This window comes from Sturnus vulgaris, chromosome 29 (assembly GCF_052056855.1).
Source record: "Sturnus vulgaris isolate bStuVul1 chromosome 29, bStuVul1.hap1, whole genome shotgun sequence".
Taxonomy (NCBI): Eukaryota; Metazoa; Chordata; class Aves; order Passeriformes; family Sturnidae; genus Sturnus; species Sturnus vulgaris.
Window position 1 is genome coordinate 717,620 of NC_142271.1, and position 27,637 is coordinate 745,256.

At 56.9% G+C, this 27,637-nt stretch overlaps 2 protein-coding genes across 5 annotated transcripts; both read right to left on the reverse strand.

Moving 5' to 3' along the window:
- Positions 1 to 4,829: 4,829 nt before the first annotated feature.
- Positions 4,830 to 13,783, reverse strand: TNNT2 (troponin T2, cardiac type). 3 transcript variants are annotated; one of them, XM_088180235.1, is made up of 16 exons: positions 13,746 to 13,783; positions 12,872 to 12,882; positions 12,738 to 12,755; positions 12,126 to 12,155; positions 11,359 to 11,415; positions 10,791 to 10,823; positions 10,266 to 10,301; positions 9,980 to 10,001; positions 8,997 to 9,057; positions 8,780 to 8,896; positions 8,087 to 8,164; positions 7,873 to 7,983; positions 7,366 to 7,475; positions 6,757 to 6,847; positions 6,291 to 6,331; positions 4,836 to 5,038 (listed from the first exon to the last, which is right to left on the reverse strand). In XM_088180235.1, exons 1-16 carry the CDS (start codon positions 13,781 to 13,783, stop codon positions 4,990 to 4,992), a joined length of 903 nt encoding a protein of 300 aa, XP_088036361.1. In that variant the 3' UTR covers positions 4,836 to 4,989. The 3 variants fall into 3 exon arrangements, with proteins under 3 accessions (XP_088036359.1, XP_088036360.1, XP_088036361.1); XM_088180233.1 differs by lacking the exons at positions 12,126 to 12,155; positions 12,872 to 12,882; positions 13,746 to 13,783 and having other exon boundaries at positions 4,830 to 5,038; positions 12,738 to 12,812; XM_088180234.1 differs by lacking the exons at positions 6,757 to 6,847; positions 12,872 to 12,882; positions 13,746 to 13,783 and having other exon boundaries at positions 4,830 to 6,331; positions 12,738 to 12,753.
- On the reverse strand, positions 13,737 to 27,522 carry LAD1 (ladinin 1). Of its 2 annotated transcripts, none has more exons than XM_088180232.1 (10): positions 27,206 to 27,522; positions 24,003 to 24,143; positions 22,284 to 22,767; positions 21,743 to 21,886; positions 20,979 to 21,025; positions 20,128 to 20,200; positions 19,580 to 19,711; positions 19,148 to 19,237; positions 17,957 to 18,034; positions 13,737 to 13,793 (listed from the first exon to the last, which is right to left on the reverse strand). In XM_088180232.1, exons 1-10 carry the CDS (start codon positions 27,241 to 27,243, stop codon positions 13,749 to 13,751), a joined length of 1,272 nt encoding a protein of 423 aa, XP_088036358.1. In that variant the 5' UTR covers positions 27,244 to 27,522; the 3' UTR covers positions 13,737 to 13,748. The 2 variants fall into 2 exon arrangements, with proteins under 2 accessions (XP_088036358.1, XP_014728355.1); XM_014872869.2 differs by lacking the exon at positions 13,737 to 13,793 and adding an exon at positions 17,490 to 17,632.
- Between the last annotated feature and the right edge of the window lie 115 nt (positions 27,523 to 27,637).

The following is a 27,637-nucleotide window of genomic DNA, read 5'->3' on the forward strand; positions in this document are numbered from 1 at the left end:
GGTTGGTCTTATGGACACGGGGCATTGTGTCAGTGCCAAACCCAAACTGTGTTTGGGGTGCATTAAACATTTCATTGGTGACTTAACACATCTGTGGAATCAGCAGAAACCATGGGTGGCTTTAACCAATTAAAGGCCATTAATTGAAACCTGTGAATGAGCTGCTACGGGCAGTGATTTACAGGGATAACACTCAATGAAACTTGAAGTTTTATAAGGCATTTAAAAACAATCACGAGAAATTTGCAAACGCCAGCTGTTTGCAGGAACAATGGAACTGCCCTGCAGGGGCTATGTGAGGAGGCCATGGCACAGCAACACCAGGACTTGGGACTCTGAGGATGAGGGCTCCACATCTGGAAGGTGCTACAAAATTCAGCATTTATGTCTTTTTTCTGTCTTTTAATCTACAAGTGGTTGTTGGACCTGACCTTCAAGAAATCCAAGGTTGTACTTCCCATTTTCTTCAGTTTTTGGTTGTCATTTGGCCTTGGGTCAAGCTGGAGGCTGGGCACCCACTGCTTATGTGGGGACAGTGGCACTGTTGATCAGGGCAACACAGGCACCCTGTAGATGAATTCATAGGTGCTGGAAGCTGTGAATTCTACCGGGCACTCCAAAGGATGGGCATTGCTGGCTGTCCACAGTGATGGCATCCAGTGCCACCTGCCTCATGCTGCCCTGCACACCCCGGGTGGCACGAAAACCCAGACCTGGGCACTGGGGACTGTGGGCACATGGGCACGGGAGTCAGGGTGTGTTATCCTGCAGTGCTCTCTCCCTCTCCAGCCCCACAGGACCCCAATCCCCCATCCTGCACCAGCAATGGGGCTGATGGGCTCCTCAGGGAGACAGGCAGGAGAGGCAGAGCAACCCACCCACCCAGGATGTGGTTTTTCCCTGAGGGGGGAAAAACTTCCTCAACATTTCCCTGCTTGAGCAGGGACATGGGGCTGGATCACAGAATCACAGAATCATGGAATGTCCTGAGTTGGAAGGGATGCACAGGGATCATCCAGTCCAGCCCCTGTCCCTGCACAGACCCCCCAACAATCCCACCCTGGGCATCCCTGACAGCACTGTCCAAGTGCTCCTGGAGCTCTGGCAGCCTCAGGGCTGTGCCCATTCCCTGGGGAGCCTGGGCAGTGCCCCAGCACCCTCTGGGGGAAGAACCTTTCCCTGATATTCAGGCTGAGCCTTCCCTGGCACAGCTCCATCCAAACGAACCTCCCTTGGCCCCTCCCAACCTTCACCATTCCCGGGCTGTCACCTCTGAGCTTGGGGTGAGGGGATCCCTCACTCTGTGCCCCAACTGATGGCTCCAGTGAGAGGCCCCACATCCCATCTGGTGAGACCCTGGGGCCCTGGCAGAATTCCAGCTTCAAGAGTTCCTTCTCCATTGTCCCCAAGGGTCTGTGAGCCACTGCAGTCCCATCCTGGCTCATAATGCTGTGGGCAGTTTCCTGACCCTGGTTCCTTGGGACATACATTGGCCAGATGGCCCCAGGACAGCAATCTCAACATCTCCTGTGCTGCCCAGAGCACCCCTCGATAACGGGAGCTGGCCAAAGCCATGAGCAGGCAGTTCCAGTGTGGGATGCAATGGCAGCACCAGGCTCTGCAATAATTCACTGTGGCTTTGCTCTGGGTCTCCAGCAGGCACGAGGCTGCCTCACTCCCAGCACTGCTTCAGCACAAGCAGCCCAAAACATCACCCCAGCATTTATCTGCACCTTCTCAGTACCAAATGCATCCTCTTCACATCCATTCCACCCCATGGGGACAGTGGGACCCTGGGGAGCGCCCTGGCATGGGAATGCATGGACAGACCACGAGCTGCAGGTTTGTCAGCCCTGGCACAGGTCTGCTGCAGGCTGGTTTTCTCAGTGCTGGGACACCTGTGCTGGACACTGCAGGAGGAGGATTTGGACCCTAGGCTGGCAGCAGCCTCTGGAGCTTTAAACTCCTGCCAGGACATTGGCACCACCCTGGGGAGGGCACAGCCTTACTGTACTACACAAGCCCTGCAGTGCAGCCAGCAGCACACTGCAGCTCCTGCCAGTGCCTCCACTGAGGAGCCACGGGCTCCTGGCTGCCTGCACTGCACAGACTCCATGGGACACAGCCTGATCCCAGTGCTCAGGCTGAGACTCCAGAACTCCTCGAGCAGATACTGCTCCCATGAGCTCTGCTCCAGAGAGGTGCTGCACAAGGGGCTGCTCCTCAAAGGAACACAGGATGGAGCTGGACTCGATGATCCTTGTGGGTCCCTTCCAACGCAGGGAATTCCGTGACTCTATGTCCATGTCCTGTGGCAGAGATGCTGCTTCTCTGCAGCCTGTCAGGGAATGTTTCACCCCACAGCTCCCGGGAAGGTGCCCTGCTAGTGAAGGGCAGAGCTCCCTTTCCTTCATACCAGAGGCAGGGCCTTGATTTGGAAGCCAGAGGTGCTGCTGCCCATGGGGACAGTGAGACCACACAGGAGACCTGGAGGACACCAGAGCACTGCAAACACGGAATCACTGAATGGATTGGGCTGGAAGGGATCTTAGAGCTCATCCCGTTCCACCCCCTTCCACACTTTCCACAGACCAGGCTGCTCAGATCTCCACAATAAAGCACTTCAAGGCTGTGAACACCCTGCACGACCCTCCCCAGACTTCTCCTGGAATCCCTCAGTCTGGGCTCAGCCCTGCTCTGCTGTGCTACACCAGACTCACCCATTTGTAGTGGGGACAAATGGACCCAATTGGTAGTGGGGACAGCTGCACACCACACTCTTGGAATATCCTGATCTGGAAGGGACCCACGAGGACCATCCAATCCAACCCGTGGCCCTGCACAGACACCCCAGCAATCCCACTCTGTGCATTCCTGACAGCACTGTCCAAACACTCCTGGAGCTCCAGCAGCCTTGGAGCTGTGCCCATTCCCTGGGGAGGCTGGGCAGTGCCCAGCACCCTCTGGGGGAAGAACCTTTCCTGATATCCAGGCTACCCTTCCCTTGGCTCCTGTCACTGCTCACAGAGAGCAGAGATGGGAGACGACCCTTGGGAGGAGTTGCAGCCCCTGGAGAGGAGTCCGGGGCAGAGCTGCTCCCCAGCACCAGCACAAAATCCGTGCCATGCTCCAGCCAACCTCGGCACAACCTCCCGAGCCACTGCACCCATCCCACAGCCAGTGCAACACCCGGGATGTTTCCAGCACCCGAGGAGACCCCAGAAAACAGCCCAGGCTGCTCTGCCGTGTCCCAGAGGATTGAAGCTTCCTGCTCGCACTGCGCCGTTCCCGAGCACGGCAGCAGCACAGTGGGACGGGACGGGACGGGACGGGATGAGATGGGCCGGGCTGGGATGGGTGGGGCTGGGATGGGCCGGGCTGGGATGGGCCGGGCCGGGCCAGGCTGGGATGGGCCGGGTGCTGACTCAGGCGCGGTACCCCGGCGGTGCCAGCCCGCACGGGGGCGGTGCCGGGCGGTGCCGGGCCCGGCGCAGGGATTCGGGCTGGAGCGGGGCCGGGAGCTGCCGGGACAGGCAGCGCTGTGGGAAGCAGGGAGTGCCCGGGTACCCCCGCCCCGGGGACGGGCAGAGCGGCCGGGCTGCTCTGCGGCACCGGCACGGCCCTGCCGGAACAGCTGGGACAATGGACCTCCAGAGCCCGCAGAGGGAGTATTCTTTGCAAGGCAGACACAGCTGACTGTCCGGAGCGCTCCCGTCTCCTGTTGCCGTGCATCAGGCAGGCTGGAATTCCTTGCTGGACCATCACTCAGCCACCCTCTGGATATTTCACGTTCCAGCACTGCCACCCCAGCCAGTTCTCCCCTTTGCCCTCCACACCTCGGTTTTGAGGAGGGAGGTGGTGGGGAGCTGCTTGTCCTTCACTTGTGCCTCAGTGATTCTGAGCTTCCCAGAGCTTTAGTCCCCAAAACCTAGTGTGTTGAAGTAGGGAAAATAAATCCTCATCCGACAGGAGCACACAGGAGAAACCTGCAGGACACTCCCACATCAGCGGGCAAGGGATGGGGAGGACAGGCAGCCCCAGCAAGGGGGACACAAAACATCTCACCAAGGGACAAGATCCCTGTGCATCCTCCCGTCCCCACTGCTCTGGGAAAGGCTTCTCAGATGCTGTTTATGAACAGCATGGGACATGTTGTCATAACATAACAACCCTCCAGGACCTCTGGTGCCTTGGACTGGCTGCCAGTCCAGATCCAGATCCAGATCCACCAGGAGCACTGCAGGGTCTGCAGGTGATATGTCCCCAGGGACAGCACACGTGTGACATGCCACACTCCCAGCCAGATGAAAGAGATCTGTCCCCTAAAGCACAGAGGAGAGGCCTCCCCACACGGCTTCAAGGCTTCATTGCATGCTGTCAGTAACATGCAGAGGAGGCAAATACAGCTGGTCAGAACATTTAGCAAGAGCTGGAAATAGGAATGGAAATAGCTTGGAAGGTGAGTTATGACTATTCCATGGTCCAAGAGGCTTGGAAGCAGTGCCCCTGTCCATGGTGTCCCACATGACCAGCTGTGACCAGATAGAAGCAAGTGGGGCTCTGGTACAGCAAAAGCAGAACAAAAGTGGCCATGATGAGGTTGCCCCAAAGTGCAGCAGGAAAAGCAGCTCAGACCACTGAGGTCTATCACCAAACCTGCCAAGGACTGTAGCTGAGATGACGCTGGGAGGCACAGGGACAGTTACTTGGGGGTCCTGGGTGGATGCTGTGACCTCTCACAGGCCAGGGAGCAGGTAGGGAACTCCTCGAGCTGTGCTGAGCCTGTGCTGTGTCCTCTGGGATCAGAACCTCAGGATGGAGACCACACCTGCACCCCCTCACCACCTCTTTATTTACAGACACAACACCACTGTGGGGTGGAGATGGGAACTTCGTGAGGCCTTTGCCCCCTGGAACCCCCATTCCTGCAGCCAGGGCTCTGTGCAGCCACTGCAGCTCCTGGGACTTGGCCTCCTCTCCCCTGAGCCTCTACTTCCAACGGCTGCCCACCATGGTCTTCCCACGGGCACCCTTGGATCTGCAAGGGAAGAGGAAAAGCACATGCAAAAAGGCATCAGTGACTTCACAAGGAGGATGAGGTGGGTGCTGTCAGTGGTCCTGCAGCCTTTTCCTGTTGAAAACTGCCCTGGAGTTCGAGGGTGTTCACTGGCCCCAGCTAAATCTTGGGACCTGAGTCAAAGTGCCTTGGGAACAAGCTCATGCATTTGCCAGGTGATTCTAAGGACCCACCATTTCCTTCCCATGTTTCTCCCCCCAAGAATCTTTCCAAGAGGAACTGACAAGTTGCATGTGTAGCTGCAGAGGGATAAAAGCAGCTGCAGGATCCTTCATGACCCAGCCCATCACTCCCCTTAACCAACACAGGGGAGCAGGCACTGCTTGGGCACTGGGCAGCACGGAGGAGGAGGAGGTTTGGGTGGGCAGTGAAGGGCATTTCTGGCTGCCAGTCCTTGGGATTGCCTCGTCCCTGAGCCCTGCAGCTGCCCTGGGGTCCCAGTGTCCCTGCAACACACATGGAGTGGGACACACAGAGGACATGTGCAGGGACACACACACACCCCCCCCTCTCAGAAATGTCTGTACTCACCCTTTGCTGCAGGATCACGCCATGGTGGGGCAGGAGAGAAGAGAGATTTGATGTAAGCAGGTGGGAGATGCTGCCCCAACACCTGGGGTGGGCTGAGCACCTCCCACGTGAGGGGGAAGTGGGATGGGGATGTGAGAGCACAGTGTGCTCCTGGTAGTAGGGGTTAAACACCCTCCTCCACCCTCCTACAAAGGGTTCCCCAGCTATGTGCAGGGAACATGGGCATGGGGACAGGTTCCTCTGGCCTTGTAGGCCTGCACAAATGCCACAGGCCCATGGGATTTCCCCTGCTAGACAAGCTGGGATTTCCAGCAGCTTCCTGAGATGCTGGGCATAGCCCCTGGGGGAGGCTGGACACTGGAAGGACCCCACGGGACACAAAGCTTTCCATGCAGAGGTAGGTTGTCCCTGGGATCCATCCCCTGCGAGGTCTCTGGGGAGGGGGAAGCTGTCTGGGATGACAGTGGGAGGCCATGGAGGTCTGTCAGGAGCAGAAGGGCAGGGACTGAGGTCCCTGGGACAGACCTGCAGGTCCAGGAACGCCAGGCACCAGCAAGACCAGAGGCGGGAGGGGGAAAGGGAGGAGGTGATTCAGGAAAGGAGATCCATAGGGAGGGAGCTGGGGAGCAGGGAACTGGAGCCGGGAGGACAGGAGATGGAGGAGGGATGTGCAGCCACTTACACTTTCTGGTGATCACTGATGCGGTTTCGAAGGACATTGATCTGCAAGAAAAAATGGTGGGTGGTGAGGTCTGGCAAGAAAAAACTGCAGGTGGATGGTGAGGTCTGACAAACTGCCCCAGGTTGGGTACAAGGGCTGGGTGAAGGTGCATCACTGCTCTCTTTTCCCCAGCAGTTTTTCTGTGGGGTTTAGAATCCCAGAAACCCAGGCTAGTTGGGGTTGGAAGGGACCTTAAAGCTCCTCTCACTCCACCCCCTGCCATGGGCAGAGACACATTCCACTGTCCCAGGCTGCTCAGAGCTCCATCCTGCCTGGCCTGTGATGTGTTTGCCCTGTGGTGGTGCCAGGTACACACCCCCAGGAGCTGGGAGATCACTTGCACACCCCAGCTCAAGTCCTGGCTGGGGAGCAGAAGGAGCAGTCAGGAACATGGAGGTGGACAAATCACAGAGGCCCTGGGGCTCACCTCATATTTCTGCCGCTTGAACTTCTCCTGCAGGTCAAATTTCTCAGCCTCCAGGTCATGGATGTTTTGCCACAGCTCCTTGGCCTTGTCCCTGCAGGAAGAGCTGGCTGGGGACAGTGCAGGGAAGGGCCGTGGCTCCCAGGGAGCTCAGTGCAGGAATGGGACACTGATGCCAACCCCTCACCTGCTCCCTGGGATGGGGCTCTGGAGGCTCCCAGATAGGAATGGGTTATCCAGGCAGTGAATCCAGGACAAGAGCCACGTGGGAGGTCAGTACATATGGGGACACACATCCCACCCGTGGGACCCTGCCTCTTCAGAGCATACCTGTCTCACCCGTGTGGTCCTGGCTCCTCAGGACACACCTGTCTCACCCGTGGGACCCTGGCTCCCTCTCATGGCTGGTGCCATCAGCCGCAGCCCAGCCACGGTGGCCCTGCACAGCCTTGAAGCCCATGTCCCCCGTGGGGTGTCACAGCCCATTTCCAGCCGTGCCATCCCCCTCGGCTGGAAGCCCCAGGGATCCAGTCCAGCCCGGGATCCTGCCCAGGAGCTGGGACCCAGCACAGGGCTCCTGCCCTGGCCATCCCTCCTGCAGCCTGTGCTCACCTCAGCTTGTCCTCGCTGAGGTGGTCGATGTTCAGGGGCTTCCGTCGCTCACTGAGGATCTTCTTCTTCTTTTCCCGCTCTGTTTGCTTCTTCCCACCCTTTTTCTCTGACTGAGGAAACCATCAGTCCACTGGAGAGAAGGAAGTCTGCCCAGCCTTTGCTCTCCCCCATCCCCAGTTCTGCATCCAACTCCCTCAACTTTTGGGACTTCAGAAGCACGTGGAGTCCTCGAGGACATTTTGGCAATAGTGAACAAGACACTTTGTCCTTGTCCCCATCCCCATCCCGGTCCCTGAGGTGAGGTTGGAGCTGCACATCTGCAGAGCAGAGCTGAGGTCAGAGCAGCTCTGGACTCACTTTGGCCCTGTAACCCCTGAGCCAAGAGCAGCTCGCTGCCTTCTCCTGCCTGTAAACTCCACAGTGTCACCTGGATGAGGTCAGCCCATGGCCGAGCTCTTCCCAGGAGCAGCAGTGGCTCCATCACAGCCCCCTTGGGAAGGGTCCCACCTTCTGCATGTAACCCCCAAAGTGCAGCATGTTGGAGAACGCCTTCTTCTTCCGCTCCTCCTCCTCCGCCCTCTTCCGCGCCTCCTCTTCCTCCTTGCGAGCTCTTTCTTCCTGCCGGGGTCAGAAGCCGCTCAGCAGTGGATGGAGGGACACACAGCTCGTCTCCCCGGCCTCCCCCAGCCCATCCCAAGCCGCATTTCCAGAGGTCACTCACGGCCATGCGGGCCTGGCGCTCCTTCTCCCGCTCACTGCGGATCCGCTGCTGCTCTGCGCGCTCCGCTCGCCGCTGCTCCTGCACAGGGAGGGGACCTTGCCTTGGACACTGCAGGGACTCTGCATCCTCTCTGTTCCAAGGGACACATCCCTGACCCCAAAAGCCCTGAGAGCCCTAAGGGAGCCTGGGGACAGTGACCCCAGGGAGAGGTGCATCTGCATCAGGCACCGCAGCACCACACCAGGGGCATCGCAGTGACCGGGGACAGGAAGGGAAGGGCTGGAGCTGTGCCAGGGGAGGCTCAGGCTGGATACTGGGGAAAGGTTCTTCCCCCAGAGGGTGCTGGGCACTGCCCAGGCTCTCCAGGGAATGGGCACAGCTCCAAGGCTGCCAGAGCTCCAGGAGTGTTTGGACAGTGCTGCCAGGGATGCACAGGGTGGTACTGTTGGTGGTTGGTTGATTGTTGGTGGGTGTCTGTGCAAGGCAGTGGTTGGACTGGATGATCTTTGTGGGTCCCTTCCAGCTCAGGGCATTTTATTAAAAAATTTAAAAATGGCTCATAAGAATCCAGCTTAACCCTCAGGCTCTGTCCTGCAGGGTCATGTATGTCCCAGACTGTGGGGAAGGGACAGGGGCTGGGTACCCGCAGGGACAGGGTGGCAATAGCCAGAGAGGGGAAGGCCAAACACGTACAATCCTGTCCTTGAGGGACAGGAGCTCCTCTTCCTCCTTCTTCCTGCTCTCAAAGTGGGCTTCGATGAGAGCCTGCAGCTCGTTCAGGTCCTTCTCCATGCGCTTGCGGTGAATGTCCTGCGGCAGACACAAACAGAGCCTCCAGTGGCTGCCAGACACTGAGGGGGAGCAGAGGGAGGGAAGCACCCCCGGGGTGGGCACTGGGGACACAACTTACATCAAAATCCAGTCTCTCCCCATCTGGGATCTTGGGAGGTACCAGGTTGGGCATGAAGACCCTGCAATGGAAGGGGAGCCGGAGCCTGATGGGCCTGCAGCAGATCTGGGACAGCACATGCCTCTCACCCATCCCACTCTCCCCTCTGAGCCCTGCAGTCCCCAGAGATGCACAGTGGGCATAGCTGGAGGATAGGGAGTGCAATGCATCCTGCTGGAGCTGCCAGCTGGGCAGCCACAGAGGAAGACCTGTGGCATTCCCGGGAAACACTCCAAGGTGCCTGCATGGCTGGAATAATTCTGCAAGCTGCAGATGACATGGCCAGGGCCCTTTGCCAGGCCTCCTGAGCTGGCAGCCACCCAGTGCTGCCCCCAATGGGCACCGTGTGCTGCGGTGTGACCTGCTACAGGCAGCTGGATCCTCTCATCCTGCGGGGCTTGAGGGAGAGCAGGAGGTGCTCAGCAGGGGCACAAAGAGATGAAGGGATAATGGCTGAGGGCAGATCTGCCTCCCACACTGCACATCTCAGGGGCCCAGGAGGACCCCCCAGGTTTCTGGCAATGGTTCACAGTCCTGCTCCCTCGGGATCAGTCGCTGGCACTCCTGGAAATGTGCACCTCATGCTCTGTATCCCAGTCTGGGATGCACACACACACACACACACACACGCACACACACACACACACACACACACACACACACACATTTTTGCCACCTCCAGGGTCACAGGGCAGCTGAGCTTCTCCTAAAGAACATATGAAATGCTTCAGAACTGCCTAAAGACCTCCTTCTTGGGGTCTCCTCCATGGTCCATGTTTCGCTGTCTGACTCTCTCCCTTTTTCTCTCCATGTCTCAGTCCCACCCTTTTCCACACTCTGGAGGCTCCCTGTGCCCTGCCCTTTATGGACCAGGCTCTGCCACATGAAACCTCTGCTCTAGCACAGCTCAGACCTTGCCCCAGGGAAAACCCTGCCACACTTACTTGGGTTTTGGCTTCGATTCACCTGCAGGTCCCAGGAGCAGGACAGAAAGACAAGGTCAGTGTCACCGAGAGATTTCCTGTCACACCTTGACCCAACCTCCACCCTGAGCCAAGCCCTCCCTCTGTCCCAGCAGCAGCGGCTTCATAGGGACCATTCCCCCACAGTGAGGTGCCAGCCCTGTGCCAGAGGACATTGTGCCCTGGGCAGCAGCTGATGCTGCTGGCTGAGCAGAGCAGCACCTGGTACCCCCCATATCAGACAGAAGGAACAAGGGTGATACTTCACCTTCCCCAGGCTCCTGCTCTCTGTCTCCCTCTCCACCTGTGCAAAACACGATGCTTTGTGTCCCCATGGCCAGTCCTGCCCCGGGACACTGTGGGGCAGCTGTCCCCCTCTTTCCCATGCTTGTCCCCACTTAAAACCCTGGCTTCATCTCTGCAGGATGAACGGGGGGAGATAAGGTCCCTGAGGGACATCCCTCACTCACAGGGTGACCAGCAGAGCCCCAGATCCTCTCCAGGAGGAATCCAGACAAGTTTTGCAGGAGCTCAGGCTGGAAAAGCAGCAGTATCTCCCTCTCCTGCTGTATTTTGGGTGAATTTCTGCCCGAGGCAGCACAAATTCATCCTTCCTGCTGCCCTCGTCCTACTGGGGGATGTGGCCAGGGCAGCTCTGCCCCATTTACCACAGATCATCTCTTTGGCAACAAATAAATTCAGCACAAAACCCCATTACAAGGGCCCAGTGTCTCAAGGGACTGGCATCAGGACTGGAATGGCCAAACCCATCTTCCCTCTGCTCCTCCTTTACCTTCTCCTGCTGCTTTCGTTTCATCTTCTTGTTCTGTTTAAAAGCAATGTGAGAACATGAGCATCGCTGGGTGAGGACAGTCACATCCCCCAGCACAGAGGGGTCCCAGCACCCTGACTCAGGGTCACAGCCAGGATCTGAGCCTCCCCCAGCAGCACTGACAGCACAGGGTCACACACCATGCCCCAAAGCCACCTCATGAAATCCAGTGCTCTTTTGATGATCAGACACATCAGAGCTCAATCCCAGCTCTGGAAACCCCCTCTAGGGCAATAGACCCCTTGGTGAAACAGGCTTGGCCCATTTTTGGCATTATTTCAGAGGGCTGGGCACAGCCACCAGCAGCAAACACCACTGTCCTCATGCTTGTACGGCCCGGACAGAGCAGGGAAGGGCATCTCAGTTTGACACACCTTTACTGTACACCAGATCTGGGGGACAGCTGTCCCTCTGTGCTGATGTCCCCCTGTCACAGCCATGCTGGGACATCCCAGCCCCCACCTGGCACCCCTGGAGCAGAGCATGGCCCAGCCAAGCCACGGCAGGTCCCTGGCACAGCCCCTCTCACCTTCTGCCTTGGTTTCTTGGGTCTCTTCCTCCGCCTCCTCTACTTGCTCCTCCTGACCTGTGGAATAAGGGGCAGGGTGAGTCCAGCAGCGCTGTTCCCTGGCTCCTGCAGCTCCTGCTTTGGGATAACTGTGGCACAGAGCCGGGACAGACCCGGGGGAGCTGCAGCTGCAGGAAAGGAAGAGCGGCTCGGGAAGCAAAGGGCTCCTCTCTAACCTTACCCGAGGGCTGCTCTGTGCTCACCAGGGCAAAACCCCCTAAAATTAATCAAAGTCAAGGATTTATCGCCACCTCCTGGTTTGTCCCTCATCCCCCCTCAGCTGCCATTCCCTCACACCCCAGGAAGGGAGGAGGGATTTCTACTGCTCTGCTCCAGCAGTGAACTCCAGGAGTGGCTGAGGAGGTGCCTCTGACACCTTCTCAATCGCATTTGTGACACTGCTGGAGCCTTTTTCCACTGGAGGGAGCAGCGTCCCCACAGGATTCCTCCACTGGAGCCAGAGTTGTGCTGTGCCTGCTGGCCACAGCCAGACAGAAGGGAAGAAAAAGAAAACAGCAAAGACAGCAAACCATGGCTGGCAGATATAAGAGACAAGGCACAGACAGAGGATGGACACACAGCACAGCAGGCATGAGTAGAGTGCAGGAAGAAGAGAGAGAAGTGGAAGAATGAAAGAAAACCATTCCCCAACCAGGGAGAGGCAGAACACATCAACCCACAACTGTTCCCAAGAGCAGAGAGGAAATAATGAAAGATGCAATAACTACCGTCGTCTTCCTCTATCCATTCTTCCTCTTCTGAGCCAGGGGGGAGGGAAGGAATAAGCACAGGGATTAGTTGGGTGCCAGAGAGTTTTTGCAAGCGTGAGATGAGGACTGGTGCACTGCAGGGGCTTCCCCCTGCAACTCTCTTTGCTTTTACACTCAGGGTTTTGCCTGGCAATGCCTTGAAGCAGCCAGAGGCTCAGCTCAGCCCCCCAGCCCAGCCCAGCTCCCCAGCCCAGCTCCCCAGCCCAGCCCAGTGCTTGTCTCCCTCAGGCTGAGGCAGGTGGAAGTTTGAGTTTGGGCATGGCTGTCACACGTTCAGCAGAGACTCCAGCTCCCGTTGGGACATTGGGATCACACCTCTGCCAGCACTCATGTCCAGCATTGTCAGCCCTGGTTTGAGTCAAAGGATCACTGACAAAAGAGATCCTGAGAAAATTCAGACTAGTTTTGATCTTACTGATGTTTCAGGTGCAGGCATCTCAAACACGGTCACATCTGCCTTTCCTGGACACGATTTGCCCTTTGCAACCCAGGAGCTGATCCCCAAATCCCCCAGCAAAACACCTGAAGCCCCAGCACTTGGCTCTTGGTCCTTGCAGGTGCAACTCCTACCTTCCTCCACGCACTCCTCTTCACAGAGCACACAGGGCACAGACAGAGAAAAGGAGAAGAAGCCTCAGGTTATTGGAGTTTCTCTGATCAGTGTTTTGCCTCAGGGCAGCTGCAGGTGCTCCACGTCCTCTTACCTTCCTGCTCCCTGCAAAGCACAACAGGAATTCACAGAGTCACATCGAGTTGCTGGAAGGGGACCCATCAGTGAGGCTGAGAAATCTGGGATTTCCTTGAGGCTTGCTCCCCTTTCTTATAGCACAGGGCCAGGGCTGCTGTGTGGGTGGCTGTCAGGTGGCACTGGGGACAGGGACAAGGCCCAGGTCACCCTGGAGGCTCTGGAGAACAGGGGTTGAAGGTCTGGACTGGCACTTTCACAGTGGTCAGGGCACCTCACCATTTTGCAGCATGAGAAAATGAGTGACCTTGGCCTGTAATCCCAGAAAGGGGCATCTCACATCCCACCTTTGTCCCCAAGTCCTTCCCTGACTGTGGGGGAGATGCAAAGTCTGTCCCAGGGGGTCAGACATCAGTCTGGTGTGGCACTGAAACACTAGAGGATTCAGGTCCCTTTCTCTGTGGGCGGATGAGAAGTGGAGCTGTGCTCAAACTCACCCCTATGACCCAACCCCATCTCTCCAGAATGTGCCTCCTGGCCCAGCAGCCTCCATCAGCAGAAGCTGCTCTCAAATCTGGGCCCTGGAGATTGATGGATGTGGCAGCAGGACCCCATCAGCAACAGATTGGTGGCCTCAGGTTTTCCCATCTGTGTCTCCCAGATTTAGACTGCAGCATTTTTAATATAGGAACCATCCTTGTCCTGCTCGTAGGGGTGGATACAGCTCCCAGCACCAATTCCCACTGCTGGGGTCAGGCACTGCCAAAGCAGAGGGGCACAGGCTGGGGATCTGTGGTGGGTGCTGGGGCAACAATGAGAGCACTTCCAAGACATGCTGCAGTGGGCAAGTGGGAATAGGGAGAAAGAAAGGGGGTTAAAAGCACTCCACTTACTGCTCATACTCCTCGGTGACCTCCTCCGTGTCTGACATCCCTGGTTCTCTGGCAGAGTTTGAGGCAGATTGGAGAAAGTGAGGGTTAGAAGTGAGATAAGGGCCAGCACAGCCTGTCGTCAGCACCAGGACAGGGGCACAGAGATTCTGCCTCTCTCCAAAGCACTTGGAGCTTCCAGCTGTCCCCAGCCAGGTTGTGACAGCATTATCTCAGCAGAGATAAGTTGCCTGTCCCACTCCTGTCCCAGTATCACAGCTTGCCCCAAACAGGAGGCAGGAGATTGGACACAGCCTCCTGTCACACTGATAACTCTGTCAGGAGCCATGTCCAGGGCACTCAGCCCCCCTGGCCCAGCCCTCTCAGGGGCTGTGTTTGCTCAGGCGACAGGAAAATCACCCCACTGCAGTGTTCAGCTTGTTTTGCTTCCTGGCTATTCTTAGCTCAGAAACTACCCCTTCTCTCAGATTTACAGCCCTGCACCAGGCACAGCACAAGGCCTCAGCAAACCCTCCCAGCCCAGCCCTCCCAGTACAGAACTGCTGGGAAAGGGGCAGCCTGGGTTCAGCAGGAGCATTTCTCCTCTGTTAGCTAAAAGGAACAATTTACAGCCTGGTTTAGTAATTTAGCCCTGGTTTTAGGGCTAAAACCTCTGCAGAAACAGCCTTTCATCTTTCAGCACATCTGTCTCCCTTCCAGCTGTGCCCAGGAGGACTTTGCTCATCACCTCACCTCATCTGACCTTCACCCAACAGTGCACTGTGAGATCTGCACACACCAGCCCCATCCCTGGGCATCCTGGAGCAGCCCAGAGCTCCAGCCCCAAGCCCAGCCCAGCCCTGTCCCCTGCTCTGGCAGCCCTCAGCAGGGCTGAGATGCCACAGGACGATGCAAGGCAGCTCTGGAAATAACTTCATGTGCTGAACCACCTGTTCCCAGAGCTGCAAGGCTTCTCTGCTCCTGCTGCCCAGAGTCTGGGAACAACTGCTCCTGGCTACATCTGTCAAGCATTTATTACCCAGGATGGGTAGGACAGGCCTCAGGAGTGCTTATTCAAGATGCTGGATCCAGGGTTGGAATGCTCAAGCATGGGAAAGGGGCATTCTAGGAGGGGAACCTTGGCATAACCATGGCTCCAGAGGGTCTCTAATCTCACTGTTACTCACAAGGTGCTTTTTGGAGACAAATTAAGGCAGAACTCTGCCCCCTCTGCCTTGGGGTCACTGCCTACTCCTGCTATCCCAATTCCCTTTCCTGTAATGAGTCCGGGGCTTGGCTCTGAGCACCCCTTCCAGCACCATCCCCGGGACTCTGCTTCCCCACGAATATCAATTCCCACTTTTGCCCTGGGCTCAGCATGGTCCTAATGCCCCAAGTTTGGCCAAATTATTTGTGTGGCCTCTGAGTAACTAAGGCTGCACACAATCATTTCATGACATGGGAGAAGAGGGTTCCCAGATCCAACAGTGTGAAAGCTTCTTCCTACATTCTCATTGCCCTCCTCCCTCAGACACCATGAGATCCCAACAGAGCTGAGGGAACAGCAACAAATCCAGCACTGTTAAGAAAGTACACAAGAAGAAAGTGGCTCAAGGAAATATTTATACATTCTTGCACAGAAACACATCAACATTTTCATTAAAGCTTGGAAATCTTGATTTGGTAGAATTAGGAGAACCCAGCAGACATTACTGAGATAAAGGGGAAATATTGCACTGACTACAAAAAATCTCCCAGAATTTACTGTGTATTAAACAATCCAGATATTCCTCACACTCCTCAAAACCCCCCTATCCTTTAGCTCAAGGCTGGCCACTCACAGCTCTGGGGCTGAAAGCTCTGCTTTCCTCCAGGCTGCCCACATATGGAGCTCTACTTTCCCACCCTTTGCTCCAGGAATGGGTGATGTCCCTGCTCCAGTCCTGCCTGGCAGGGTCAGTCCAGGCACAGGAGCATCCCATCACTAACCCACCCCTGGGCTGCCAGAGAGCCAGGACCAGGCTGGCCGTGGCCATCACATCCCTGCCGTCCCCTGCAGACACAAAGGGAACGGGGATCTGGGAGATTTCCCCGGAACCAGGGCAGCCAAAGCCCATCTGAGCCACCTGGGCACCCATCGAGGTGGCTCAAAAGACAAATCGTAAATACAGTCCTGGTGCTTTATGCATGGGAATGCCCCCATGGAATAAAAGAGCGCAGGGAGAGCGGCCGGGGGACACCCTGAGCCCTGAGCCGACCCCCCCCGGGTCTGGATCCAGCACAGCCCCCCCGGCCGTACCTGAGCGCCGGTGCTGCGGGGAGCGCGGGGATCGCCGGGGTCTGGGAAAGGCTCTTTGGGACACGAGGCTTTAAGGGGGCTCCAGCGCCCACCCCGGGGCGGGCAGCGCCGCAGGAATGTGCCCGGCGCCCAGCGAGGAATGCAACACTTGTGAGCTGCTATTTCGGCAGCCGCGGCCCTGGCCCCCTCCGCCGCTCCCCCTTCCCCCCCAGGAGCCCATATAAGCCCAAGCTATTGTGTGGCCTCAAAGATTTGCTATTTTAAACCCTCCGGACCGAGATACGTGAGTGCCCGAGGGGCTGACACAAGCCAGCCCAGCTGTCACCGGGGCCGGGACGCTGATAAGGCAGCACTGTCATCAGTGCAGGAGCAGACCCTGCCAGCCGCTCGGACCCGGCTCCCTCAGCCGCTGCTCCGAGCTCGGGATGCTGCAATGAGAAGGGAATTGTCTGTTTTGAACCCCCGAGGACACATTTGATTCGGGGTTTTCCCTATTTTTCCCTTGTCGGGAGAAGGGAACCGTTTCCAGTCCCAGACCAGCAGTAGGTGACCAGGAGTGTCTTAGAAAGAGCAATGTTTATTAGAAAAAAAAAAAAGCACAGAGAAACCGAAGTCCTTTCCCAAGCCCAACAAGCAAGATCAGTTCCAGGGGCAACAGCAGATTCCCACACTGAATTTGTCACCACAGTGGCTGCTCAAGGAACAACCCAAACCCAAAAAACGGCCCAAATAGGAGAATTTGAGCCCTTTGCCCATGGCACCGTAAAGCCACCCTAAAGGCCTTGAGAAAGCATCCCCCATCCCTGCTGGGTGGGCTCAGCAGCCCAGGAAATGCAGGATGAGGGGCTGCACAGCAAAGGGCTCAGGAGGAAAGGCAAGAGGGAAATGGGGCTGAGCACAGGGCACTCAGCTCCATGAAATCCCCCAGACAGGGCTGTGGCCATGGCCAGGGCCAGCTCACCCCCCCTGGATCACTGGATGAAGGGTCACTGCGTGCAGGGGCAGGGGATAGCAGTGACAAGGACAAGGACAACTCTGGTTCAGCTACCAGGGCCAAGTCCCCCCTTCTTCCATGAGACATCTCCGAGCGCTCGTGTGACTTCATGAACATCGGCCTCTGGTTGGGTCACTCTGGCAGTGACAGCCTGGCAGGGGGGTGAACCTGCCAGCCCCACCTGCCCCAGGCAGCAAGGACCAACATGGTCCATGGATGTGCAGCTGGAACTCCCTTGGCCAGGCGGTTCTCGCCCCACTGACATCTTCCAGCTGCCGTGTGAGGGATCCCCTTTGCCAGGGCAGTTCCGAGGCACAGGCAGAGATCAGGAACAGAACAGCAAAATGTGGTGGGCAAACAAGGCAGGAGTTTGCCTTCAGCATCTGTGGGGAGCCTGTATGCCTGGACACCCCCAGACAGGCAGTTGAGTGGGGACTGGGGGCACAGGGAGACTCTTCCAGGCTTCTTCCTCCCCATCCCACAAGCAGAGGACCCCATGACCTGGGCTGCACCCGTACGTGGCACAGGGGACTCGTGGCAGTGGCTGCTGGACAGTTGGGTAGGGCTGGGCTTTGATCTTTGGAGCAAACCAATTTTTCCCAGATGGTCTTATTGCAACTGGAAAAGAAAGTGGGAATCACTGAGGCTGTGCCTGAGGCTGCAACCCCCCCACCACAGATGCAGCTGCTTTAACCCGGACAGAGGCTGTGCCCAGCAGGGGATGGGGCAGGCAGGCATCCTCTAAATCCTATCACAGGCCACTTCCCTTCACCTCCCAGACCAGAGTCCTTCTCTCCCTTACAGATGCCTCCAGCTGTCCCCTCCTGCTGAGTCCCCAAAGTCACAGGGTCCTGATGACTCCCACATCCCCTCTCCCCCCATATCCTGGCTCTGCCCCTGCCTTAGAGGATGCACCAGGCTTCAGAGCAGCTTCATAATTACCTTGGTGTCTCCAGAGGTGTCTCCAGGCTGCTTTATCCAGATGTCTCGTTTTGCCAGGCTGTTGATTCTCCGGATTTCCTGCAAACAGGAGAGTCGAAAGTGACAGGAGGAAGTTTTCCCCATGCATCTTGTGCAGCATTGCCTTGGTCTGACTGTACCTAAACTTGAAGCACACATTGTCCAGGTAAAAGCAGCCAGCTTTGGGATCCAGAAGACCCTTAAAACCAAGTGCAGCTCCAGCCACAGAAGTGGAACAAGTGCTATTAAAGAAGAACTGATCAAGGAGCTGCAGGCTTCCCCCAGGAGTGACCCAGGAGCAAACCCTTTGCTGGCACAGCTGCCTGGCACAGACATGTCTGGGCACTGCTGATCTCCCAGCGCAGCCTGCACTCGCCTTCCCTGGCTGCAGGGCTGGGCTGAAGCTGTGCGTCCTGGGCCAGGTGGCTGCCACGAGCAGTGGCCAAAGCCCTCTCTGCTATGAGCAGTGAGACCTGCCCAGGACCTGCTGAGCCCCTCCTTTCCAACAACACCAAACCACCCTGGGGCAAAAGACTGTCTTGTCCCTCTCTTGCACACGTCCAGAGAGTAGCCACGGTGGCCAAATTATGACCTCTGAGTCCCCTTGGCTGGGCATTCTGCATCCTCAGCCACAAGACCCCCTAGTTTTGGGGGTTGGTTTCATGTGCAGATGTGGTGCAGATGACTCCAGACCCCTCATGTACCAGGACCTGTCCAAGCACACACAGGTCTCCAAGCCCCTCAGAGCTGAAGGGCCAAGCACACAGCTCCTCTCCCACTGGCCTCCAGGCAGAGCTGCTCATCCAGACAGAGGAGATGGCATGGCAGAGATGGGATCATGCTGGGGTGGCAGGGTCAGGTACCCCTGTGTGTCCTGGGACATGCACCCAGCTGGCTCCTGCTCCCTCCTCAACCCACCAAGGGCTGGAATCAGCTGTCTTGGGAATTTCGGGATCACAGTTAGGACACAGCAACAAGTAGAGCCCTGATATCTCATCCTGGTGGCCTGCAGCTCTGAGACCTCCAAACCTGTCTAAACTGATCTCAAACCCTTTAATATCTTCAGCCAAGGGTTCATCCACATCCCTTCAACCCCACCCCGACGTGCAGCACCATGTCCTGTGAGACTGCCTGGTCTCAGAGCTCTCACTTGAGGTTGGCACAAGCTGGTACCTTGCTGTTTTCCTCCTTGGCAGGCTCCTGAGCTCGGCTGATCCACAGATTAATGCGGGATGTCACCGATCCTGGGATCTTCAGGTTGTCCTGTGGCACAGAGAGAGACACCAGGGTTACAGCAGCAGTTCTCCCTCTGCACGAATGTAACCCGGCCCAGTCTCCAGGGCACGGGGAGACAGAGCGGAGCTGCAGCCGGCAGAGCCCAGCCCACACGTTGGCTCCATCCCAGCTCCTCAAATTCCAGCGCTCGGCAGGAACCCACACAGTGCCGGGGCAGTTCCTGTGCCCAAACGCAGCCCTGGCACCCACCAGTCCCTGCAGCAGCGTGCCAGGCTGAGCCGGGTACCCGAAGAGGGGAAGATTATCCCGGCAGCCGGTGCCTGCCCCAGCACAGGAGCCGCTCCGAGCTCCCCGCAGCTTCTGCCTCACCTTCCTGAGAGCCGCCGGCTCCGCCTTGCTGGGAGCGCTTCCCTCGAAGATGTTGCGCTTGCTCGCCACCCCCTCCGAGGAGAGCAGGCGACTCTTCTGGACCGGCACGGAGGATTTCACCCCCTCCGAGCGCTGGGAGAGAGAGGAGTGTCAGCAGGGCTGTGCTGCACCCCGAGGGGTGAAAAGCAAAGTCCAGCTTCTGGCTCACACCCTGAGCCCTTTGGGGTCCCACCCTGCCCATCACCAGCTCACAGCATTGTGCAGTGCTTTCCCCAATGGACCACAGCATCCCCAGACCTGCTTCAAAGGACATCTCCTCCCTGCAGGACCATGCAGCGTCCCCAGACCCCCTCCAAGGGTCCCAAAACCTTGAGGTCAATCCCTTTTCCTGCCTGGGACCATCTCCTCCATCCCTATCAGCTCTGGTATTTGGTGCAGCTCAGGCCCTCCCTTCCCCACTCAGCTCCAGGCTACCCCTCTCTGTCTCCCCACACATCCCACCCCCACCCCCCCCCCCCGCGCCTGGCTCTGCCAAGGGCCTTTGGTACCTGCACAGCCGAGTTGTACTTTTCCAGCTTCTCCCCAATGGTGCTGTTGCTGCCTGGGATCCTCAGACTCGCACTGGTGAAGAAGAGGGAAGAGTTGAAACCAGCCCCCTCGGGATCTCCTGGGACTCAGCCCATGGTGCAGGGGAGCTGCACTTGGCAGGAGAAGGCCCTGTCCCACCCAGGCACTCCTGCATTTATCTGCCAGGTGAGCCAAGCAGTCCATTTCCTGCTGGTGACCGAGATCTCTGGGTGTCACCACCTTTCCAGGGCCACACTGAGCACTGAAATTTCTCGGAGCTCCTCAGCCTGCCCTGGGTTCAGCTCTGCCAGCTCTGAACTGGGTCACCCCCAGTGTCAGTGTGGCTCTGCCTACAGCATGCACCTAAACCACAGAGGGGTGTAGGATCCCTTGATCTGGTCACCAAAGCCAGGTGAGGTTGCTCATGGACCTGATTTCATGTCCCCATTGATTGGACCTGTGCAGACACAAGCACCAACATGGAACTACATGACTCAGGAGACAGTGGGGGCTTGCTGGGGGGATATTGGAGCAACCTGGGAGAGTGGAGGATGTTCCTGCCCATGGCAGGGGTTGGAATGTGATCTTTAGGGTCCCGTGGAACCCAAACTGTTCTGTGATTCCAGGATCTCATTCAGATGCAAGCTGCACGTTGGACATTGTCCTGTCCCCTGCCAAGCATCACTGCCCGCCCAGTTCAGCACCCTGGGGACCAATGTCCAGCAGATCTGTGCCAGGCCTGTCAGGCCCCATCACCTCCTCCTCCCTTGGAAAACAAAGGATGGCAATTCCTGCCCAGCAGGACCAAAGCAATACGATGAGAGGTACTGACCTCCTTGTGAGAGGGCTTTGGCTCTCTTTCTGCTTCTTGGAGATGATCTAGAAGACACAAGGAGAGGAGGTCCGCAGGGAACTTTTGGTTATCCAAGATAAGCATGGGAGACACTATCTCACTGATCTCCCCCAGCAAAGCTCCATTTGCACCCACACCAGAGCTTATCTCATATCTCAAAGTTTCCCAGACTATAGACACTTCACAGTGATAACAGTTTTATTCCCAATAAAGCCTCATGGAAGTCAATCAAGTGTAGCTAGTCAGCCCTGACTCACAGCAGTGATGATCTTGATTTGTTCTTGGTTTTCCCAGCCTCTTCAATTACTTTATTCCAGAGATCTCTTTTGAAATTAAATATATTCTCAGACTGTAACATGGGATGAGAGGGAGGATGGATGTTATTTTTATCCTGTGCTTTCACATAAGACTGGAAAGGCTGGAAAGTGGATGGTAATTCCTGTAGCTCTGAAAATTCTGAGGACAATGAACTCCCTCATTTTATTATCACTTCCCCTGAGTTATTTGTCCAGCACAAGGTGGATGAACTGGACATGTTCATCCTCACAAGCCTTCAGTCAGACATGGAGAAGGAAGAGAGGGAGAAGAGGAAAGCAGGACTGCAGTGCCCAGATCAAGGGTAAATTTTAAAAAGATTTCTAGGAACAGGTTCTGTTCACATAATCCAGAAGCCAAAGCAATCCTTCCTTCCCCCATCCACCACTGCCTCCATGGAATCCTTCCCCACCTGCTTTAGCTCTTACCCGAAATGAGACGGTTCTTGGGCTGGCCCGTCGGATGGAGCTGCTGAAGGTGACGTGAGTTGGAGAAGGGTCTGGCTCTTCTGCAGGTTCATCCTGGGGAGGGGACAGCTGGATTTCCTGCTTTGAGGGGTTCCTGGATGGCTGCTGAGGAAAAAGGAGACTTTAGATGCATCCCTGCAGAGAAGAGGTGCAGGAGCTGAGCAGTCAGGGCGGGAACTGGGTTGGAGGCCAGAGTTTGAGATCAAAATCCTCCAAACCTTTCCTGTCCCAGCTGGACATACAGAGTCCCAAACAGCCCTTCAGTGTCACCATGATCGCAATCAGAGGGACTTGCTGGAGAAAGTGATCAAAACAGCACAGACCAGAGAGGGGAAGGAGTCCTGTCCACCACCTCATGGTTTGCAGCTCTCAGAAAAACCTTCTCCAAAATCCTTTGGGTCCCATTTCCCTCCTGGTACTTTTGGGCTGTCCCTCTCTCTAGTCCTCCCAGCACCCAGGACCTCTCCCCCCAAGGCCTGGTGCCCCATGCATTCCTGCTCACCTGCTGCTCTGGAGAGGAGGTCACTGCTGAGGTTTTCTCTTCCTTTCCCACCCTGGTGAGGATCTTCACCTCCCGGAGCCGGCAGCTCCCCACCTCTGGCGGCTCCTTCGCCTCCTTCCTCTGCTCCCCCCGAGGACTCCACACTCCTTGGTCCTTGTCCTGGAGCCGTGCCCTCACCACCACCTTCCTCTCAGAGGCTGGCTCCAGGTTCTTGTCTCCTGGTGGATCCCCTCTGCCCTTGGCTGCCTCCTGAGCCCGCTCTGCAGCTCGGCTGCTCTCCTGCCTTTCACAAGGCTGTGGCCCTCTCTCCGGGCAGCTTTCTCCCACCTCTGGCTCCTTCTGCTCCTTCTCCTGCCTCAGCTTTTCAGACACGGGCGGGAGGCACTTCCCCTTCGTCCTTCTCCCTTCTTGTGTCTTCAGCACCTCCGAGAGCTTTCGCTCCTCCCCATCCTCCGGAGACTGCAGCTTCACCAGGGATGGAGGTCTAGGGACAGGAACAACATGGGATGACAACCTTAACATCTGGGGCTAGAGGGCTGGATTTCATGCTGCAAGTGAAGCAAAAGGCTCTGGAGAGGGATATAAAAATCCCACCAACATCCTTGGATTCTTCCCTGTAGACCAGAGCCTGCAGCCACTCTCATCCCCATCATCCCAGCTCAGCTGTCTGAGAAAAAAGTTTAGTAAAATTATTTTTTTCCTTTTTGTAGTAGAGATGAAGCATTTCTGCAGCCTTGTCCCAGGACACCAGCACCCACCAAGTCCTGTGCCAAGGAGATCCAGGCTCAGAGTAGTGTTCTGGGTCTGCTGCTGGATAAGAAGTGTGGCAGTGACTCTTCACTGGACTAGGAAAATCCCAGCAACTTTAAGTGGGAAGTGTCGGTTGCAACTCAGTCTGCTCTGGCAGATCCACCCAGAGTCCCAACATAACCTGTGAAAAGCTGTTTCCTCTCCTTCCCCTGGGCAAGCAGGCACAAGGTCTGGGAAGACGGACAACTGGCAGGCTGTGTCTGCACACTCCCAGGACTGGGAAGGAGATGGGATAACATTTGCCCTCCTCCTGAATTGCAGTTACCACATGGCCAGCCTGTCAGCACCAGGGAAGAGGAACTTGACCTTCCCACCTGGTTCATTTTAGTCATGTCCAGCCCCATCCACCCCATATCCAATCCAAATGTCTTAACTCCATCCCGTCTGAAACACAGAAACACCTCTGGAGTGGGAGTCTCACTGTGGACACAAACCATCTAAATACTGGACACTTCCAGGATCAATTTAGAGAGTGGGTCAAGTTATGTAAGGGCAGCCTGGTCCCACAGCACCTTCAAATCCCGGCTCCCTGCAGCCAAGGACTTTGGAAGACCACTGGAAAGCCCTTGGGTCAAACCCCCAATTCAGCAAAGGTCCCACAGCGTCACTGTGAGGTTCAGAGGGGCAGCACAGCCAGCCAGGCTCTGCCCACTCTGCTCTCCTGTCCTGCAGAGCAGGCACCCCTTCCCTGCTGCAGATCCCACCTGAGCTCAGCCCTGGCACCAGCCCTCCCCCAGCACTCCTGCTCCTGTGCCATGGGGAGCCCACCCTGCCTTGTGCTCCTCCTGGGGAGCCCATCCCTCCTCCCAAGGGCTGTTGGTTGGAGCACAGCTCTTCCCACAGCTGAGCCCTCCCACAGCAGCAGGTGCCAGGGCTCGGTGTCAGGAGCAAGGTCAGGACCCCACAGACCTGCTGGAAGCTGGGCTGGTGTCTTTGACAGGGCTGGCAGGTTCCTCATCCGTGGATGTGGATGACAGCAGGTTCCGGTGCCTTCGCCGGCGCTCTCTTTGCTGCTCCTCCTCATCCTCCAGGGTCCTCTGCCTGGCCAGGCTGTTTGGGAGCAAACACAAGGACATGGGGAGGCTGTGTGCTGCATGGGCACCCTGAAGCCCTGGTGCCAGACAAGAAAGGAACTGCTACACCCTGGGCAAGGCCAAGGGGCTGACAAAAGTCATCGTGCTGGAGGAGAGCAAAGCCAGCACGAGCCAAGCATCCCAAAGTGCTCTTACTCCACCCAGCTGATGCAGGCCAGTCCGAAAGCAAGCACTTGACTTCCCAACTCCTATTTTCTCCTGGTGGAGGGAGCACTCATTTCAAAGGAATCCCTATATTAAGCAAACCTTCCAGGGGAAGAATATTGAACCTGTAACTCAGCCAGACCAGGACCCTGGAGCTACCACACAGACCTCAACCACACAAACTGGAAGGGTAACCACTATGGCACAAGATTTTAGGCCAAAACCAATTTGTGGTGATGGCAATTTAATTTTTGTAGAGCAAAAAGCCTCAGATGCACAAGTATCAGAGGCTGGAGGCAACTGCTGAGAGGCTCTGCCTGGGGATGGGGCTGGCAGGGCTCCTCTTCCCCCTCTGCACGTGCCCAGACTAAGAACTGTTTATAATCACAGACTGAGCCAAAAAGACAAGGTCTGGAATCATCTTCGAGCATTTTATTTTGCACAAGCCAAATGCAAGTTGTTGGAGCAGGGTGGTTGGGTATTTTGTCTGTTTTTTGTGGTTTTTTTTCAATAAAACACCACTCAGAATGAAAAGTTGTCTGGAAAACACCAGCTCTGCCATCCTTTCTCTGTGCCAAACCTGCCCACCCTCTGTGCTGGTGCATGAACTGTGTTGGAAAATATTTTTATTGGCTGGATGGAGCTTTTCAGAGCCAGGTTCATCTCCCCCAACACGAACCCTCAATCAGCCACAAACACTGCAGGGAACCCGACGGAACTCCCGGCACCCCAACAGAGCCTCCCTGCGCAGGGTCCAGCTCCGTCACCCAGGCTCAGGCTTTGCCATGAATTTGACTTTTAGCGAAAGTCAGAGGGGCAGGGCCGCGTTACAGCGAGCGTGGCCGCGGGGACTCGCGGCTGGTTCCGAGTTACTGAGTAATCACAGCCGGTCATAAATTAATCCGCTTTACCCCCCGCGAGCATTTGCGGCTTCTGTTCTTCCTGCTCGGGCCAGCGGAGCGCGACGGGGACACAGGAGCGGGCTGAGAGCTCAGGGCTGGGGACAGGGACACAGCCGGGCTGTGCTGCCCTCCCCTCCCGCTGACCCCACAGCCGAACAGCCCCGACAGCAATCGGACCCACGGCTGGGCAGCTCCAGGCGGTCTCCGATGCCACTGGGAGGGACGGGGCTGGCGAAGGCTGGGATGTGCCCGGGGAGCATCCCCAGGTGGGACAGCCCCGCTCCGTGCCCGTGTTTGCACAGCCCCGGCGCTTTCCCTGCACGCACATTCACAGCCGGCAGGGTCCCGGGTGGGAAGGACACAGATCCCGGTGCCTCTGCACTCCTGTCCCTCAAGCAGTGACAGCACAGAGCACTAATGCTGGGCTAAGTCCTCATGACGACTTTTATTTTACACGGACAGTCTCCTTCGAAGTGAAATGGGATTTTCCTGCCTTGAATTACCGTAGCTCCTTCTGAGGTAACAAAAACCTGGCACTATACACAGGCAGCTTCTCGTTATGTGTAATTAAGCGATCCACCCATCAGGCTATGGATTTGCTCTGCCAATCTTTCCCTCCTCTTTTCCAAGAGGGATTTATTTTTCGCTATCTTACCTTTTTTAACTCAAAGAGATGAGTAAAAAACTTTGGCGAGTGTCCCTGCCTTGTCCTCTCTTGCCCTGTCAATGATTAGTCAGAGATTTCTGACATTTCTGTTGTTTCAGTGCTGCCTCATCTCAGGAGAGCTCAGGAAATGCCTTCCGGGGTTGTGAAGCACACGGGGTGCAGGACCCAGCTGGGCTGGTGTGGGGGTAGGTCCGTGGCTCAGAGATGGATCTGGACAGGACTGGAATGGCCTCTGGATCTGCCCCACCCATGGCAGAGGCAGCTGAGAGCTGGTGGCCTCTGAGCAGCGGGGTCTCAACTAAAATAAGAGTTTTTCACAGTGAGAGCAGTGAGGCCCTGGCACAGGGTGCCCAAAGCAGCTGTGGCTGCCCCTGGATCCCTGGAAGTGTCCAAGGCCAGGCTGGACAGGACTTGGAGCAACCTGGGATAGTGGAAAAGTGTCCCTGCCCATGGCGGGGGTTGGAATAGGATGAGCTTTAAGGTCCTTCCCACCCAAACCATTCTGGGATTCTATGAACTCTCCTTTCTTAGATCCAGTACTGAGACTTGCAATTAAGTCTTGGAGACATAACATCCACTTGGACTAGGATTCCTGCTCTGATCTGTGAGACAGCATGGCTCTGTTTGAGTTTCCATCACTGCTCCTGCACAGCCGAGGCTGCCGGGGCTCTCCTGGGGTCTGCAGGGGGTCAGGGCTGATCCCACCTTGCTCCAGACTCGTTCGAGCCCCTGACTCTCCCCAGGATGCCCAGGAGCCTCCCCTACTCTGGATCACTCTTTGGGAAGGCCGAGGGAGCTGGCAGTGCTGTGAGGATCGCTCAGGGATCGCTCAGTCGCTGCCGCTGAATCAGGGCTTGCTCAGCACACGATGGGCTGCAGCTCCGTCAGGGCAGAGCAGGACACACACCCAGGGGCTGCAGGGGCACGGGGGGAGTGGAAACGCCCTCAGCCAGCTCAGAGCAAGTCTGGAGGCACAGCCCAGACAGTCTGTTCCCCAAAGAAAGGCAAAACAGACCCAAAATGTATCCAGCATGGGGCGAGAATGCTTATCCAGGTAATACTTCTGTGCCTAGCTCAGCTTCCCCAGGCAGCAGAAACAAAAACGCCTCTGATCTTGCCCAGCCACAAGAAACTGCAGGAACGCCGAGCTCTCCGTGGGGCTGGCATTCACCTCTGCAAACAACAAACAACACTCCCAGGACAGCTGCCCCCTCTTCCCATCCTCCCTGAGCCCCTTCGGCCACCAGCAGCCCACCCTCACCCCTCCCTGGTGGAAAGGGTTAAGCATTAATCCACAGCACTTACCTGGAGAGATCGGACCAGTTCCTTCTGCTAAAGGACATTCCTGCTTCCCGGGAGTTTCAGAGAGCCCCCAGAACCCGAGCAGGCATCCAGACCAAGGTGCAGTGGGAGCCGCGGGATCAGCGCTGCCCAGACACTGGTCCCCGAGAAGGGAGGGAGGAACTCCCTGCAAGGTTATTTCCCTGTGCACCTTCACCCTGCCTGCCACCCGCTCCCCTCCAGCTGCATCACATGGTTCCTTATCTACCTGACACAGGCAGGGCTGTGATTTGTGTGCCAGCGGCGCGGGGCGAGAGCCGCCCTGCCCAGCAGTGCCACGCAAACCCAGAGCCCTCCCCGCTGCCAGGCTCCGAGCCGGGACCCGCGGCTCGGGCCATCCACGTCTCCCAGGGTTTCGGAGACAACTCCCTGCGGAGAACCTGTTCTACGAGCCAC

Excerpts from the sequence above, each read along its gene's own strand:
- TNNT2 (XM_088180234.1), bottom strand. The coding sequence starts at position 9,050 with ATGCCCAACCTGGTACCTCCCAAGATCCCAGATGGGGAGAGACTGGAT. Across the intron at positions 8,897-8,996 it reads GGGAGAGACTGGATTTTGAT|GACATTCACCGCAAGCGCAT; the intron begins GTAAGTTGTGTC and ends TGTCTGCCGCAG. Across the intron at positions 7,476-7,872 it reads TTGGGGGTTACATGCAGAAG|TCAGAGAAAAAGGGTGGGAA; the intron begins GTGGGACCCTTC and ends TGGTTTCCTCAG.
- LAD1 (XM_088180232.1), bottom strand. The coding sequence starts at position 27,243 with ATGTCCTTTAGCAGAAGGAACTGGTCCGATCTCTCCAG. Across the intron at positions 19,238-19,579 it reads AGCCGGCGGCTCTCAGGAAG|GACAACCTGAAGATCCCAGG; the intron begins GTGAGGCAGAAG and ends TCTGTGCCACAG. Across the intron at positions 18,035-19,147 it reads CCAAGGAGGAAAACAGCAAG|GAAATCCGGAGAATCAACAG; the intron begins GTACCAGCTTGT and ends TCCTGTTTGCAG.